Genomic DNA, 18821 nt, shown 5'->3' on the forward strand with positions numbered 1-18821 from the left:
TATGGGAAGTTTGTGACAGGTCAACTGGGGCTGCTGTGAGCGTCATAACCACTTTGGTAAAGAGAAGAATGAATGATGTTTTGTCGCAACATATAGATCTTAATGATAGCATAATTAGCCTAGCATATAATAATAAATAATGCATTGTAGTATACAGTGTGTGCTACAGTATAGCAGCACAGTGTTACGTTTGCAGTGGCCTAGTCACCATTACATTTAGTTTGTATTGACATTAAATGGTACTTACCCAACTATTCAGGGAAGATGAATTGTTTACTATATACTGTTCTTAGTCCTGTGTAAACACAGGACCCTGGTGATGCCAGGCACCCCGTAGAAACATTGCAAAGAACGAACACACACACCCTTTTTCTAGGGCTATTTATAGCCGAGTAGGATAGGAATGCTTTGAGTTGTTCTAGCACCCATCAGGGCTGAGGAAGCTGTGCAGATGTGTTTCCTGGCCTACTGTGTGGGACCCCTTGTGATGCATGAGCACCAGGGCAACACATCCATCATCACACTGAACATCAAATCTCCCTGTGATGTTCAGATCAAAGCTGTATGTGAAACTGTATATCTTACCTGAAGCTCGCTAGATTGGAATGTTTTTATGATGTGTTTATATATTTGATGGCGGTTATTGGTTTGTGGCACTTGTTTAAGTAGAGGATATGGACAGGTGGACTTAGAATTGAAATGCCGGGTCAGGCAGAGTGTAATGAAGCCAGAGACAGTGATCCTGTCTCCTTGTTACTATTCCACACTGTGGCTGCTAAGAGGGAAAACTCCATGAGCTAGTCAGTCTGCAACTTTCCACTGAACTCAAGACACTCCAGAATATCGATCTGAATCAGGTTACATAACAAGGTTGTTTTATCCGGCATGGAGGTATGCAGTTTCCATACTGATGGAACATATGAGTTCATAGTGTTTGGAAAAAGCAGCTAAATGTTTTCCACATATCTCTAGTTGTGGCAGGAAGGAAGCAGGATTCCTTATTACACAATGGCAACACCAGCGCTTTCCAAAGCAAAGTCTGCCAGCGGTGGGCTGCGTGCCGCCTCACAAGCTCTACTTATATCCATCCAATCTATATGGTTTCAAAAATCTACAATCTGCGTGGAGGGAAAGAAACACCTTCTATGTGAAACAGTTAAGTGCATATATCTTTCATCAAGGGTTTGTAAATAATGTACTTTATTAGATTTTTATAAGAAACTTTGATCTAAATAAATAAGCTTTTTAGAAACGGTATCGTATTATCCATTGAGGCATGTTATGGCTGGGTTATAAATTACCTTACATGTCAGACTGGTTCAGGTCTTAACAGCAGACCGACACATGCTATAGGATTGGTCCAGTACTTGTCTCAGCCAATAAAGGGTTATGATTGCTTCGAGGGCCGCACAGATCCTGTGATGAGTGTTAATGGTTAAGGGGAATGATCTACATATTTGCATTTTAAGTAATGCCCCAGATTTTTTGTCATCCAAAATAATAGTATCACATACATATGTTTTAAAGTGAAAGGGTTATGTAGCACTCTACAAAAGTAATTTCTTCAGAAGTCCTAATTTTCCAAAGTCAATTGTGTCCCAGTAACATTAATAAATTGGGAAGTTAAGTGTACAATTATATTAACTTCCTTGCTATAAATAACGTGAAAATACATTTTTATTTAATATCAGGCAAATGATTTAGTCCACTCTTCTATTTTTTTAATTCATGCACACTTTTGCCCCCAAAATGTCCTCGATAGAATTTCCATGAGCCACGTTTCAGTGTAGCATTTCCATATCAAAGTTCCACTGTTTGGATTCAACTACTCAATCACACATGTTAGCCTTGGAAAACTATTACAGGGGGCAAAGCTCTAACCCAGACTAGCCTACTTCACTGAGCTGTTTCTCGAGTGATGGAAAATACTGCACGGACTTGGAAAAATTTGGCTCTCCAAGTTTAAAAAAACGGAAATGCATTTTGGCTGTCTGGACTCAGGCAGCTTTCCTTTTCCCAGCCTGTGCCGTTTTCATTTACTCATTCATAATTTCAATTGCATAAGAGTTCCATAGTGGTGGAGTCACTTACATGTGTTAGACGAGACCCAGTCACAGAGTTACCCCCAGAAACATGCGCTCCTCGAGCTACTACAGGTTACAGAGTCAGTCCCCTTGCTCACCCAAAAGTCTCCAGCACAAACTATATCAGACCGCCTAATCTAACGCAATCCAAAACAGATCCTCTCTTCGCCCAACAAGGAAACTCTGATTTTCCTATGAGCTGGCTGGCGTCTGACTTCATAGATGCCAGCACTGTTTCAGGCAATGCAATTGGTGTACACATATTTCCAGCTAGATGACTTTGATAGAAACATAATAAGAGAAGGATTTGCTACATGTAATTCTTTATTTCCATTGACGGCCTTCATGGGTTGAGGTTTTAATTCCAAGTTGGCATAAGACAAAATGGTTAGTAAAGGCCATTGAGGAGAATAAGTAAAAGTAAGTAAGAACATTTATTTGGTTTGTGTATACTTAACAATATTAAAAGAAAAGTGGAATATGTAATTAGCATATTAGCTGTCATCCTATAATCAGCCACCAACAGCTGAGACATCCTAACATCCTGCCATCTCTGAGAAGAAATTGAGGTGAATAAAATAACATAAGCTGCATCTTGCTGCATGGTCAGGACATGTTGTTCCACTATCTCAGAACCTGAAACATGTGAAGCTCCTCTGCTTCCAATGATCCACACAAGAGGATGTTCCATCAAACTGCAAACATGCTGTTCTTCTCCTCCCCAAAAACATACGGGATGCTTTCAATTATTCGAACATACGAGCCGAGGATCCACATAAGCCGATCCAAACGTGCAGCCTCGCAGGCTTCCTGTTAACGTACATCTGCTGACAATCATCTGCAATCGTAAATGCATGGCTGTCATGATTTGGAGTAGTATGGTAGTATGTCTCTGTAGGTGCAGTTTCAGTAGAGGTTGATAAGTTTAGCGCCGCGACAAATTCAAACAAGTTGCACTTCTTGACTGTTGTGTTTGATCTCATGGTGGGTCAATATATATATAAGTATGTTGTTGTTGTTGCTGTGAGAGAAGGTTCTGAGAGATTGAACTTACTTGTTGGGGGGAAGAGGTGCTGCTGGGTGATGTTTACTCTTTCATGTCCTCAATACAGCAGAGCACAATCTTCATTCAAATCTTAATAAGGAAACTATTGAATATTGACAATAATTTAAAAACATGAACTTAGGCCAAAATGTATGTTGATGTTATTACCTGAAATTGTACCTGAAAAGTTTTACAACTTGTTAAGAGGAACCTATTTTTCAGTACTTTTTCAAGCGTCTTTGAAAAAAAAGGACGCTTTTCATTACTTTTCCCCCAGGTATAACATGCATCAACTTTCCATTTAAAAATAACAAACATTCCATTCAAGGGATAAACAACAGTAAAGTTTCCATTGAATATAGTTATTAACAACATGGAAACAAGATGGCTAAGCAGGATTTAACCACCAAGTTGTCTGGCTTCATAATTCAGTGAAATAAAATAAACAGTTGGAAGCACAACATTTGGTCTAGCAAAGCATTAACGATGTTGAAAGACATACCACTGCAAACAGAGGACAGTCTTTAAACCGTGCAGCTCAATTTAATGTAATGTAGGCCTATAGGCTACCGTATCAAGGCACCGGGACTATTTTTTCGTATTTTTTCTCAGCCTACAGTATTTTTTTTATCCCTACAATGAAGTTCTTGTGCGCTACTGTCTGAGAGAAGCCGCAGAAATGCCTTGGCGCATGAGCCGGAGACGTCATGGATTCCTGAGTGTGGGCTTTGCAGGAAAGCCCTGAGTCTCCAACATGGACCGGCTCCAGGTTTCCATGGCAAAGCGCATAAACAGGAGGAAACACAGAGGGAATCCCGTTATTTTACAGCATTGGACCATTATAAACACCAAGAGCGGGGAAGGAAGCCGCTCTTGATACTCAAGTAATCCTTAGAGCTAGGAAAGGTTCTTCATACCATAACCGCCTGCGATAGACGCCGATGCAGCTTCATACTTTTGACCATTATAAAGACAAGAGTTGCGTCTACAGCAGCCTAACTTTACAGCTCAATTTCCTGAACAAACCAAAGGAGTGTTTCACCTAGTTTTTTATTTTTTCCCAGACGAAGGAGGTCTGAACTGTTATGGTTACAAGAGGAAGATCATTTTTCAACTTTTTTTTTTAGGTTTTACAACTTTTCCCCGTCAAATGTTCAAGGAGGCTTGGAGACTGCCCCAGTACCACGCGATGAGGTCCATGGATCAAGGTATGGATGCCGCGCGTGGTGACGTGTGAATGATTATCTGGTAATCATTACATTTGATTTTTAACAGACTTCTTTTTTTAATGTGTGATGTTCCTAAGTGTAACTATAACGTGTTTTCCTAAAAAGAAATACTTTAATCTTAAGAAAAATGCCAAATAGAAGGGCACACATTAGCAGCACAGTATTTCGGGCGGTAATATCCGCGCGCGCATGCCAACGGCGGCGGGCAGGGGCTCGTGGGGAGGAACGGGAAACACGTCGCCGTTTAAGGCTACAAATAACAGCTAACTACGTCACTACAACCGAAGCCTACAACCGAACACAACGCGGCCCATTAGTATAAGCGAGATGATAAACCAGCGTTGCCCATTTATAAAAAAAAAAGTGGAGCAAATGATCTCATGGAATTATAATAACCTATAGCCACCGACTGCGTCTAGGGATCTGTACTGCATCTAGATTCATTTCGTTTTGATTAATGTATTTTAACCTAAACAACTATAGGCTGCATTGTATAGGTCTCAAAAACATCAGATGGACCTTGCCTATTTTGTTGACTGAGCATATTACCTCTGGGTCGGGGCTATTCCTGTGGACGCCCCTGTCAGGGCCCATCCGCTGGTACAGGCTGCTATCTATCAGTCTGGGTGGAAGGAGGGGAATAGCCGATCTTGATAGGCGTGATCCTTAAGGCATTTCAACTCATTAATTATGTCCAGTGTGTAAAAAATAGAGCGCATCTATCATTGCGCGCGCCGCGCACACGCACAAGCACACGCGCGAACGCACTATCCCCCCTACCTCTCTCTCTCTCTCTCTCTCACACACACACACACACACACACGCACGCACGCACACACACGCACACACGCACGCACGCACACACACACACACACACACACACACACACACACACACACACACACACACACACACACACACACACACACACACACACACACACACACACACACACACACACACGCCCACTTCAATGCACAAACACACATGGTACATTTTTATAGGCCTACATCTATTGCGTAATTGCCACATGTCAAACACCCGGGGGCAGCAGTAAGTCAAAAGAGAAGCTGTCCATTCACTTAAAAGGTGCCTATGTTGAAGTCAAATTATAAAACAACTAACCCATTAAAACATTCACGAAATAAAGCCACGGTGATAAGAATATACACTCCAGCCTTCAACTTTTGACTAAAGTGAGAAAATGCAAGAAGGAAACTTTTGTGCTTTCTTCGCCCTGCTGTTCCTGAGCGCTGGCTGTTGCATCACTTGCTTCCATATTCAACTACAGCAACAAGTGAACAGGTTCCCCCTTCAATGCATCTCATCTCGACACCAGAGTCTCTCCCTCGCTCGTCGCATGGCCTCTGTTAGGGACGTCGCAAGTGTTATATTTTCTTATCGCCTGAACTGGGAAACCGCTAAATAAGACAAATGACATATTTTTACGACGAAACCGAGGCTGCGGAGGACCTGAGCAAAATGAACTACCCTGACGAGGATTTGCAGTTCGAATATTTGTTTGAATACGAACCTCCTAGTGACGATTTTGCAGGAGGAAAACAAGGTTGGTGTGGCTTTTGAAAGCGGGATGCCATGCCAAATAATCCCCATGCCTACTTAATGTCTCGCACAGGTTAATAAGGCTACTATTTAATATAAATAGTATTTACATGTGAAAGTTAATTTGACATGTGTAATCCAAATATTACACATTTGATGATGTATTTGTTTAAGTGTTGGCATCGCTGCCCTTTTTTTAATCGAGATTTTAGTCTACAACTCTTGTAATGTAGCCCCTAAGGGTTATTCTAGAAAGATTAATCTGTATATGTTGATCCCTCTATGGTGCATCAAGTGGAATAACAATGTTGGAATCACAGCAATGATACTAATACTACTAGTAATAACAAAATTAATAAATGGACCGATACAAATGATGAACTGCTCATTACTGACTGCTGATAGTATGATGTGGTGACCATGATGTGATAATCAGTAAAATAGGCAAGTATTTTAAACTGTATCTTGCGTGTTGTTCACTCTGTTCCCACTTATCCACCCCAGGTGACCCGAACCTCACGGCCCAAAAGCTCCTCAGCCCAGAGTCTGAGCAGGCCTTCCCCCTGGAGGAAGCCCCCTACGGCATCAAGCCCTGCAGCCCGTCCTACGGGGGCCACGCCGTGCAGGTCCTCGCAGGCTACGACGCCCAGGAGCTCTCCCGGAGCTACCTGGACCACCACCAGCACCACCAGCAGCGCCCCAGCGGCCTGGCTCTGAGCCCCCGCATCGAGATCACGCCCTCCCGCGAGCACTACAACCATGTCAGGGACTCCCTGCAGAACCACCCCCTGAACACCAGCCCCCGGCCCACGCTGACCGTGCCCGGCCACGAGAGCCAGTCCTACCGGGAGCCCCAGTGCCTGAGCCCCGCCAGCAGCAACTCCTCCACCAGCTGGCACTCGGAGAGCTACTCCCCCTTCGCGTCCCCCTGCGTGTCGCCGGGCAGCGGGCAGACCGCCGCTGACCTCTGCCCCCGCCTGCAGAGCATCCACACCGGGGGCTCCCCGCGCACCTCCCCGGGCACCTCCCCCCACACCAGCCTGGCCGAGGACGGGGGCCCCGGGGGGCCCCGCTCGCCGTCCCCCAGGCCCGACTCACGCTCGGTGTCGCCGCAAGGGAAGCGCACCTACGACATGTGCCGCAACCAGGGTCTGATCCCGGGACACCGCTCCCGCAGCCCCTCCCCGTCGCACACCACTCACGAAGAGTACAACATCGGGGCCCACTACGGCCCCAACGCCCACCTCCACCAGCACCACCTCCACCACCACCACCACGGCAGCCCCATCGCCAACGTGGTGAACTGCTTCGCCCCCGGACAGCCCGGCCTGGTGCCCAGTAAGATCGTGAGGACGGCCAACCACAACCAGGTGTACACCCTGTACCCTGAGAACCACGTGGAGGGGAACTACCTGGTGTCCTGCGACCAGGACATGAAGTCCAGGCCCGGCTCGGAGCCCTTCTTCGTCATGCCGCCCATCTGGCCCAAACCTCTGGTGTCCAGCCTATGCAGGTACACAAAACAACCGCCGAATGAGGTGTCAACACCGCTCCCCTGGTGGGGCCGTGATCCGGTGTCTCACTTAGCAATTACAATATAAGGATCATGAATAAATTGTAAATATGCAGATATAATTACATCAGTGTACGTTATACGTATGTATGGTAGTATTACATCTGTGTGTGTGTGTGTGTGTGTGTGCGCGTGTGTGTGCATGCATGTCATGCGTTAACGTCATCCCCTCCTTTGAGTGTCCTGGGTTGTCCCTCCGCAGCATCCCGCTGGCGTCCCTCCCTCCCCTGGAGTGGCCCATGCCCAACCACACGGAGCACTACGAGCTGCACATCGACGTGCAGCCCAAGCCCCATCACCGGGCCCACTACGAGACGGAGGGCAGCCGGGGGGCCGTCAAAGCCCCCACCGGCGGGCATCCCGTCGTCCAGGTGAGAACCCCATGATTCTGGGATTGCGTGAATGAAAAAAAACACAAACGGAATTTCCTTTTGTGTATCCTTTGTACGGCTTAGGAACCTCCTCATGTTACGCGTTGTATCACCCGTGTGACTGTGGATACAGGGATCGCTGCTGGCGGTGTATTGGCAGCTCTGGGCGGTCTCCTCTCTCTCTCCCCTTGTGTGCCATGGTTTCCATGGGATGGTATTTCCTAGTCATTATACAGCGGCTGCCGGGGCCTCTGTCTTGCAGACACGTGTTTGAGAATTGCTCCGCAGGTTACTTTGACCGCCTGTGTTTGGGCCCTCACACGCATAGACCACGCCAGGTGCATCATGTGACATGACCGGTCAATCGGGGTCCTTATTCAAAGCCAAATAAAATAGAGCTGAACAGCACACACTCGAGGGTGGTGTTGTTGTTTTTAGGTTGACAATCTGACTTGAAATAGTATTTGTCGGCTTAAAACAATGCAGTCACCCTCCCTCAGTCTCATGGCTTCAAACCACAGGCACACCCGTGTTCATCGGAGCCTTCCTCTACTATGCTAGGCCCATCTCAACACTCAAGGCTAGAGTTGTTTACCATCGATGTTGATACGGATACTGCTTACTGTTGGACTTCATTTATGGTTTCACATCTGTTTTTTATTTATTTATTTTTTGTGTCTGTGTTACCATGACAACATCTTGCGGAGGCCTCCCTATTTGCGTGTGACGGAGGTCATTAGTTCCCTGTTTGAATTGGATTCCTTGTCTTGAATATAATGTGGGGTTAAAGGCAAAATAATTTTTATTTCTGACCCTCTATTAATACCCAACCTGACCTCAGTCTCGCCTGGTTTGTCAGGGCCATTCAGATAGACACGGTCTGGCTAGACATTACTAACCCCAACACACACACACACACACACACACACACACACACACACACACACACACACACACACACACACACACACACACACACACACACACACATACACACTCTTAAACTACTTTTTCCTCTTCCTTCATTCAACCCCCCTCCCTCCACCCCCATACCACCACCTCTCGAACCATCTTCTCTCTCTCTCTCTCTCTCTCTCTCTCTCTCTCTCTCTCTCTCTCTCTCTCTCTCTCTCTCTCTCTCTCTCTCTCTCCTCTCTCTCTCTCTCTCTCTCTCTCTCTCTCTCTCTCTCTCTCTCTCTCTCTCTCTCTCTCTCTCTCTCTCTCTATATATATATATTTCCCATGCTTTCCCTCTAGCTCTCTCTTTCTTTCCCTCTCTCTCCCTGAGACTCCAATACTCCACTTTACTTTTCCTAGCCCTCTCCTGCTCATGACTCATCATCACTGCCCCCGGCGCCATGACAACCACCTGTTCACATGGCCCGTGGCGTGTTTACGGCGAACTTCCTCTACTTCAGTGGTTCTGCAGGCCATTTTGCCATAGTGTTTTTTCCCCCCCTTTTTTTTCTTCTAACTCCTTATTTGTCAGCTGGTCATGGTCGCTGCAATGTAAACATTATGGTTTGAGTGGAAGAGACAAACTTGCTATTTACTATAGTGTTTTAGAACAAAGATTAAGGTTAAGTTAAGAATAAATAATATAATTACATTTTTTAGTTTGATGATGAACACGGTTCAGTCACTTCACTGCCATTGTTTCTTTTTTTTAAAATCGTGTTCTACATGCAGGTACGACTGCTGTGGTTTCTGCACATTTCCTCAGTCATTGGTCTCAGGTTTCGTGTCAGTGCCTCTCCCCCTCTTTCCCGCTCTCTCTCTCTCTCTTACTTGCTCATATGCAAAGTCACTGAACTTACTGAACACTGTACAAGCCCCAAAACCACCAACCACCACAAACACATAAGCACACACACACACACACACACACACACACACACACACACACACACACACACACACACACACACACACACACACACACACACACACACACACACACACACACACACACACTCACTTACACACACGCCCACTTCAATTGCAGGTGCAATCCATTCACGGCTCTTTGTGTCTGCCATGTGTTAAAGTGTGTCCCTCCACAAAGCTTTTGTCAATCTGTCATTAACTTCAGGAGAGGGTGGTTCCCGTTTTCGATACTCAGTCCATGCATGCTGTAACAGAAGGAAAAGACTATATAAGCTATATCGCGATATAATAAGCTATGCTGCAGAATGTTATTTTTTATTATTAGATGTTATTCTGAGCCCAATGAGGTTGCCTTAAATGTAATAACTTGTCAATAGTTCTGGCTTAATCAAGTTCACTTACTAACCACTCAACACTTTCCAAATAGTTTGAATCGATCACGAGAATAAGCAACAAAGGATTGCCTTCAGGAACTGAGAAACAGACAGCGAGCAGAGTGATTGTGTCTGCATTCGTGTGCAGAGCTGTCCCAGTAACCTACACTCCTCGTTTTGACTCGACAGCTGCACGGCTACAAAGGCAAGGAGCCCCTCGGCCTGCAGATCTTCATCGGCACAGCAGACGAGCGCATCCTGAAGCCGCATGCCTTCTACCAGGTCCACCGCATCACGGGCAAGACGGTCACCACCACCAGCCTAGAGAAGGTAGTCAACGGCACCAAAGTCCTGGAGATCCCCCTGGAGCCAAAGAACAACATGAAAGCCATGTGAGCGTTTTCCTCATGCATAGCTTCAGAATTGCACCGAGATCCGAGCCTAGCATCCGGCCATCTACATTTTTTTTTTTTAACAGGACGTTATTTTGACATGACGTGTTTACGTTTTTTTACTTCACAGAATCGACTGCGCCGGAATTCTGAAGCTCAGGAACGCCGACATCGAACTGAGGAAAGGGGAGACGGACATCGGGCGGAAGAACACCCGCGTGCGCCTGGTGTTCCGAGTCCACATCCCTCAACCTGGAGGGCAGCACATCTCACTGCAGGCCGCCTCACATCCCATAGAGTGCTGTAAGCAAGACACGTCATATACATTACACACACACACGCACACACACATAGATTAGGACTGGCAGGGCTTTATGCTGAGGTTTTAAGGGCAAGGCATTGGTCAGGCTTCTTGCAAGCGTTTAAGGGCCTTTTGCATGTCCAGTGAGTTTGGAGAAATTCTGTTGCTGAGTAATATGTTTGGTGAGTTGGGGTTGTTGTGTCTTGATTGGCAGGCTGCAGCGTGCATGTCTGTATGATTCTATGTCTTTGTGTGTTTGTCTGTAGGTGAATGCATGGCTGTGAGCATGTTTGTGTGGGTGTTTGTGTGTGTATGTGTGTGTGTGTGTGTGTGTGTGTGTGTGTGTGCTTGTGTGTGTGTGTGTGTGTGTGTGTGTGTGTGTGTGTGTCTGTGAGTGTGGGTGAGCGAGTGTTTTTGTGCATGTGTGCATGTCAGTGCATGTGTGTGTGTGTGTGTGTGTATGTGCGTGTGAGTGCTTGTGTGTGTGTGTGTGTGTGTGTGTGTGTGTGTGTTTCTGTGTGGGTGTGTGCAACATGTGCACATGCACATAGAAGCTCATCACCAAGCAGTCTGACTATGTGCACACGGATCACGGGTGCGTTTGGTTCACCAAAGATCAGTGAGGAAGTACACACATGTTTATTAGGCACCTAATCAAAGTCAAACAAGGCCCTTTATTAAGCCTTACGCCACTCGCTCGTCAACCAAACAATGCTCTGCACATCCACCGCACACTAAAGTCCTGGTGACAGAACATGGGCGATGTAATTTCCCTCGGTAGATAGTGCAGCGCAGTCAGTTACTGCCGTCCTATCTCCCACCAGGATATTACCATCAGACGAACATCCGATCCAGTGCAGTCAGTAAAAATACAATCAAGCGTGAACCTGCGTCGTGTGCAGCCTCACTCCCTGCAGCACATCTGCCGGGGCCGGGCCGATAAGCAAACGGAGAGACGATGGTCTCTCGTCATGTCCGCCTCGTTGTTTTGTTGACTCACACGGTAGTAGGCCCAACAAACCTGCGCAAAGGTCACACGAATGTTTGCCAACTCCTCAGCTCCCGCTCCAGTGGGTAACGAATGGCACCTGAGCTGACAAGTGATGCGAAGTGACAACACAAGCGGTGGTGTGTTTTTCGGATTTTATTATTTTGTTGCAGAACAGGTGTACCGTGCGCGCGTCGAGCCAGAATAAGCATAAACATGATGCACAACTTTCTGTGTAGCTCAGGCTGCGTTGGTGTTGATTTTAAACGCTTCTGCCTGCAAGGAAGAGCTTTGATTTATTAGGAACAGCTCAACGATCCTCTATTGTTGTTAATTGACAACAATCTCCTATCTGCATAGTTTATATTCAACATTTACCATTCCGTCGTTTTTAATCGCCTGGTTTCCCACCAGTGTGCGGGGGAAAACTGGTTGGGTGTCCTTTAGGCTACGCAGGGTGTGCGGTGACAATTTGTTGGATTGAGTCCATAATCCTGACAGGTTGCTAATATAATTGGTTCCATTTATGATTTGATTTACAATTGATGAATTGTTCCGTGTAATGCATCTTGTTGATTCTAAAAAAATAATACTTATAACCTACATATAATCATGGTGATGTAATATTCTGGTAATAATGTGTGTGTCAGCCTTCAAAATCATGGCAGGGCCATAGACTGTCTCTTATTTCTTCTTCTACTGTGTCTCCCTCCTTTTCGGCTTCAGCCCAGCGCTCGGCCCATGAGCTCCCTCTAGTGGAGAAGCAGGATATGGACGGCTGCTCCGTCCTGGGGGGCCAGCAGATGATCCTGACGGGGCAGAACTTCAGCTCCGACTCCAGGGTGATCTTCATGGAGAAAACCCAAGGTGAGCAGTAGCATAGGGATCCCCTGACCACTTTAACGCTGCACGTCTTTATTCCCCCAACTTCGGGAAATCCTTCCCTTAGTGATTCACCTTTGGTTGCTATAAACCAAACTTTATATTGGTGAGCAGCGGCAGCGCGATGAGACCTTCTCAAAGCATATGGTGTCATGACTCACCGGCTCCAGGGCTGTCAGAGAGAATAGCCCTTGGCTCGTAAACATCGCTGGCTCTCGGAGTGCTACTGAGACTACAACGTCCCCGTCCCCCCCGTCCCCCGTCCCCCCTCACGTTTTTCCTGGGTTCCCTGCCATCGCACCACAACGCAGAGCAGATTAACACAGACAATTAAACACCGGTAGAGAAAAAAATGACTGTGGGATTGCTATTGTTTTGGAGAGTCTGTGTATGACACATGCGCTCTGCACCAGGGCAGCTGTGAAGGCCCTTTGAATGGGAGACAGCTGCGCCCGGCTGGGGCTCCCCTGGCTCCGTGTTCAGGGGAAGGTTTACCCTCAGCCAAGCACAGCCTCCACAGCTCCCAGCAGCCCCTAACGGCTGGCTCCAACATCACCCCCCTCCCCTCCGTCCGGCCCCCCGTCCCCCCACTACACACACACACACACACACACACACACACACACACACACACACACACATACTCCACCACTCCACTCCATCCACCTAGTCCCCATGGAGTCGAGTTGCAACTAAATGCACAACAAACACGGGCGCCAAGAAAGCATTGGTCATCAACTTCTGTTTTGGGAAAACTGAGCAAATTGATCATAAAAGTAGAAATAAGATGAAGGAGGGATTTTTTGGAATCCCCTTCGTTTGCTTGCTGACTCATTTCAGTGTTTTTCAATTGGTTGTGCATAGTTTCCCACCTACCTTTCAAACTCTCAGCCATGTTGGACAGAGTGCTTCCCACTCACTTTGTCAGACTGTGCACTCTCAGCCATGTTGGACAGAGTGATTTCCACTCACTTTAACAGACTGTGCACTTTCAGCCGTGTTGGAGTAAGGGCTTCACAGCTAACTCTGTGCACTTTCAGTCCTGCTGTATGTCAAAGGCATTTGGAATTTACAAGCATTCTTTATATCTATATAGCTATATTGAAAAATATGTGAGGAAAACATTCATAAGAAATGGATGAACTAAAGTTACCCTGTTTTGCATATGTATTGTATGCAGCCCAACAGATATGCTTACAAAACACAATCTTACAGTTTTTACAGTCGATTTCATATTACACAGGCAGTTCATACATAATAGACCTATATTTTGCCCCCTAGCCTGAACTCTCTTCCCTAAATGTAGCACTCTGTAGGTGGTAGAGCGCTACATTGCTATAAAGCAGAACTAAACTGTTGGGAAGTGAATTTGAAACTGAATAAAGGTTAACCTATCGGTTTACATCATCTCCAATCTCCATATCCCTTCAGCAGAAAGCAGTTGTTTCAAATCGCAAATGTTTACTATTTACTCACTATCATACTTACCGTCTCAATACTGAAAACTGTTTGGTTGGCCACAGCCTGGTAACATATCTAGACATCAACTCTTCTATTCAGTCATCTCCCCGCTACCCAAACCATCCAACCAATCACCCATGTTCTGTACTCTACCGATATTAAGGACATGATACCCATAGAGTCGGTGGCCGTGGGTCCACGTGCAACATGCAAATGTTCTATGCATGTGACGCCGTGCACTTCATGGTGTAAGAGGAAGGGCCAGCCGGGGAGACCTCCTCTAGCTTTAATCTAACAAAGAGTTGTCTGTGGCTGCACCCACCACCCTCCCGCTGCCAACACACGGAAACGCGTCTTCTGAACAGGATGAACAAGACATCAATTCAATGGCCGCTAAGAGCGCTTTTTCTACAATTCTCAATTGCGAGTGAAGGTTCAATATAGAGTGTAGTGGAAAAAAAAGGCTTTCTCTCTTTATTAATTTCATATTCAAATGATCATCGGTGCTCTGTGCTGACCTTCCCTGTCCCCTGTGTTCACCGTCCAACAGACGGCCAGCAGATATGGGAGATGGAGGCGACTGTAGACAAAGACAAGAGTCAGCCAGTAAGTGGAGAACCACCGCGTCCCTGTATATCTCACGGAGAAAGCCCTTCTCACTGACCCCACTGCACAGTTACAGTCTGATCCTAAAACGAGTGGACCATAATAGCCCACTCCTCATGGCTCCCCTGTGCTGTAGAACCTGCTGTTTGTGGAGGTGCCTTCCTACCGGGAACTGTCCGTCTGCCACTCGGTCAAGGTCCACTTCTACGTCATCAACGGCAAGAGGAAGCGGAGCCAGCCGCAGCATTTCACCTTCACCCCGTTGTCAGGTAACGGTTCAACGGACACCACATTGAATCATTACCTGTAGCACACGAGCGCGACACGATAAACACACATTTAGAGTCTGCTCTTTGTCTGTACCGGGGCACGCTGTCCCCGGTCAATGTGTGTTAGCCTCACTAGTGTCACTTTATACTCTATACTACCCGAGGACGTAGACGTGGCAGACACTAAACAGGGTTACGAACGATGGCTGCATCTGTCCCCTGATGAAGCCCAATCCGCGGGTCTGCTTGCAAAGGGTCCGCCCTGTGGCTGTGTTCTCTGTCCATCCAATGACCACGTGCCCCCCACCCCCTTACCACAGTGCCCTCCATCAAGACGGAGCCCCAGGACGAGTACGAGGCGGCTCACATGGGCTTCGCCGTGCCCCAGATGCTGGGCCTGTCCCCCCACTCCTACTACCACAACGCCCGGGCCATCCTGCAGCCGGACAGCGGCCTGGTCTCCGGCCTGGCCTCCTGCCTGGAGGGGGGGCGGGCCCCCCAGGACCCCCGCTACCAGCAGCAGCAGCAGCTGCAGAGTCACGCCATCATCAACGCCGCCGGCCTGAGCAGCCCCGGCCTGTACCAGCAGATGCCCGAGCCGCACCGCTCTGTGCTGGTCCACGCCGGCTCTCCGTCCCAGCCCCTGGGGGGTCCCCACCTGGCGGCGGGCCAGCACCCGTCCATCATCCAGTTCTCCCCCAACGGCCCCCCCGCACACCACCACCTTCTGCTCCGAGGGGCGGGGGACCCCCCGCCCACCGCCGCCCCTCAGGCCGACAACAGCAGCAGCCAGCAGCCCATCACCTACGGCGAGGACGGATACTCCCCCCAGTCCACGCCCAACACGTCCCCCCACGCCCAGGGGGGGCCCGCGGCCGGCCAGCCGCAGCACTACGCCACGGTGATCCAGCCCCAGCCCCAGTACACGCAGAAGGCCCCCCCGCAGAAGGTCCGATCCCCCCCTACCCCCGGGGCCCCTGGCCCCGAGCAGGCGGGCCAGGAGGGACCCCAGGAGGGGGCCCCGGCCCTGGGGAACGGCCACCAGAGGAGGGTGGCGGTCAAGGAGGAGAACCTGGACCAGGCCTACCTCGATGACGGTGAGTGTAAGTCTGGGCCTCTCTACTTTGTGTGCATGGCGGCGTGTGACTCTCTGATGGTGTTGTTGTCGTCGTCGTCGTCGTCGTCGTGCGCGCGTGTGCTACTGATGAGGTTAAGTGAGAGTAGGTGGAGCTTTTCTTTTTTTTCCTGCCCTTGCTTTCCGTCCGAGTGTCCAGGATTGATTATGGCCGCCGTCCGTCACTGTAGGGAAGCTATATGTTGCGATAGCGATGTCAACGGCGATTAGGGGACGAAGAACTGTCGAGGAAAGATGAAACATTTCCCCGAGAACAATTCAAGGATATTTACAATTTCGCTTCACCGCGTATCCTCGGTGTGGCCAATAGTGTCCCTCGGAAAAAAGAATAAAGAAAACAAACACCCAATCTTACATCTTTAAAACAATGTTTGCAGAGGACGTTCGTGAGTCGCATGTTTTTACTTGTGCTTGTCAACCCCGTTGCCCTCTTGATAGAATTAATGTCAGGCCACGTTCAGCCGCAGTCAGGAGGTTGAATCTTTTCCTTGTTTTGCAAAGGTCCTCCCAACTACACCTTGTTACGCCCTAATGGCCCCTTCTGAGAGTCAATCGAGTCTCTCGTCCGCAACAGCCACATCGGTGAGTTTTTACAATTGATGAGTTGCAGGTTTTTTCCCCCTCATTTGTCAGTTCACGGGTGAACTCCCCACCCCCGTACATGTTGGCTTGTCTCAAAAATGGGGGGGTTGGGAGGAGGGGGTGGGGGACGTTTTCGAACATTGTCAAAACATACAGCCCCTTTTTGCCTCGACTTTCTCTTGAAATATGATGTGAAAGAAGAGACACACGAAAAACAAGACAACGACAAAAAAATGAAAAGAGGTGTCAGTTCTCCTGATGGCCTGGATGTGTTGACACTGTTATTAACTGAAAAACAACTTCCATGGCAACCATTGTCACACAGTGGAACCGGGCTGCCTGGGAGAGCTGGGGAAAGCCTCTGTGTTTGTTGTAGTTGGCCGGGGCTCCCTTTGGCCCCGCGCCACCCAGTTCTGCGGGGGAACCCAACAGAGGATTAGCTTTTTTTTCCGACCATGGGATTCTGCCAATCTGGCACTAGAAATTCCCATTTGCAGCTGCGCCCCTCCAGAAAAACCCAGCCTGATCCCTGTAAGATAGCGGGGAGGAGGGTGGAGCGGGCGGTCCGCAGGAAAAGGGAAGGGTGGTGTGTGGTGGTGGGAGTGGGGGGGGGGTGGGCTGGAGAGGAGGGGGCCAGTGGAAAAATTGAAACCAAGAAAAGAGGCCAGCAATGGAATTTGTGTTTTTTGGATCTGGTAGATGCAGGGTTTCCCTACACGGTAAACAGCAACAGGGTTTTGGAGCTGGGGTGAATTCACACAGGGTTGTTTTCGGAGCGGGCAGGGCTCGGTCCAGGCATGTCGGGTCAGGGGGAGACACACTGATCACAGGGTGATGGCCAGGCCACATTATCCCCTCCTGGTTGCTGCCTGATGTGGCTGTTTTGCATAAAACGGTATAGACGCTTTGGTTTAGCAGGGTGGTTCCTCTCTTTGAGGGCGTGGTGGGATTTAAAGCATGACCTGCAGATGTCAGGTACAGCCTTTGACCACAGGGAATCCAACCCCCCACCCCCATGGGATACATCTGATATTTCAACCCATTGTGCAGGTTGCATACAATACAGAGCAGAACCGAAGCAGGTGTAGGCTGGGGTGGTGGTGGTCGGGGCGGAAATCCAATACACTTCACGAGAGATTGCCTGTGTGTGTGTGATTAGATAGATCTTAAATCGAGGGCCTATCAGTGTACATGCGTTTAAGTGAACCGTGTCAGCTGTCGGCTGGCAGGTGAAGCAGGCCTAAAGTTTTCCACCAGAAGTAGCTTGGAAGTCTTTTAACTTCATAAGGATTAAACGTGGAGCAGATCTATGTTGAAATTTAGAAAACACACACCTCTTCATCATGAAATGAAAACCATATATCGTGCCGTTGCTGACTGATACTGAAACACTTTTAGCCTCAAAAAACAAATGAGGGGCTGCCCCTTAATGTACTGCATATTTAGAGGAAAGAACACATGATATTTTGCAGAAAATGAGAGTTATTTTTTCTCTCTTCCTTTCAATCGTTGGAAATGAGGGAAACGATACCGGCGTCATTTCCCTTGAGGGGGTTGTCCGTCACGTGTCTAAGTTGTACATTTGCTTCATGATATGTCGTGCCCTTTACTTCTAGGTCAAAACAACTTCACAAACACTGATTCCTACCCCACACATGGGCTTGTTACCACGTCCATCTAATTTTTCCCACGACTGCAAAAGTGCCAAGTTTAAGCAAAAACTGCAAATGAACGTTTCCATTCCGGTCCAATTCTCCCGGGTTCGTCGGTTGTTCTGAATCGGTTAAATACCTCAGTAAGTCATTGGGGCTTTTTCCGAACATGTTTTCTGTCAACGTTCACGCGGCTGGCTGAGGAATCACAAAGACCATTGTGTTGGTTTCCCTCTGAAGGCCAGGCGAGGCCCAGGCTGAGGCTGTGGCCCACTGGCTGCTGTCCGCTGCCTGTTCAGCAGGAGAGGGAGAGAGCGGAGGGAGCGCCATGGGGCCCGGCCTGCACGACCTCCTAGGGCCCAGCTGGGTGGTGGAGGGGGGGAGGTGAGGGTGCTGGTGGTGGTGGTGGTGGTGGTGGAATAACGCC

The 18821-nt window shown here is 48.2% G+C and overlaps 1 protein-coding gene across 5 annotated transcripts in view; it reads left to right on the forward strand.

The window, feature by feature from the left end:
• Positions 1–3823: 3823 nt before the first annotated feature.
• nfatc2a (nuclear factor of activated T cells 2a) overlaps positions 3824–18821 on the forward strand; it is a 20651-nt gene continuing 5653 nt past the window's right edge. Inside the window, exons 1-10 of one of the 5 annotated variants that reach the window (XM_056591447.1) lie at positions 5242–5925; positions 6426–7434; positions 7697–7865; positions 10316–10518; positions 10649–10821; positions 12534–12674; positions 14701–14756; positions 14893–15025; positions 15346–16128; positions 16662–16742. In XM_056591447.1, the coding sequence (XP_056447422.1) occupies positions 5793–5925; positions 6426–7434; positions 7697–7865; positions 10316–10518; positions 10649–10821; positions 12534–12674; positions 14701–14756; positions 14893–15025; positions 15346–16128; positions 16662–16705 (2844 nt within the window). In that variant the 5' untranslated portion in view covers positions 5242–5792 and the 3' untranslated portion in view covers positions 16706–16742. Of the gene's footprint in view, positions 4338–5241; positions 5926–6425; positions 7435–7696; positions 7866–10315; positions 10519–10648; positions 10822–12533; positions 12675–14700; positions 14757–14892; positions 15026–15345; positions 16129–16661; positions 16743–18821 lie in introns of those variants that run through there. The other 4 variants (XM_056591448.1, XM_056591457.1, XM_056591445.1 and 1 more) reach the window with 4 other exon arrangements.

Source organism: Gadus chalcogrammus, chromosome 1, assembly GCF_026213295.1.
Source record: "Gadus chalcogrammus isolate NIFS_2021 chromosome 1, NIFS_Gcha_1.0, whole genome shotgun sequence".
NCBI lineage: Eukaryota > Metazoa > Chordata > Actinopteri > Gadiformes > Gadidae > Gadus > Gadus chalcogrammus.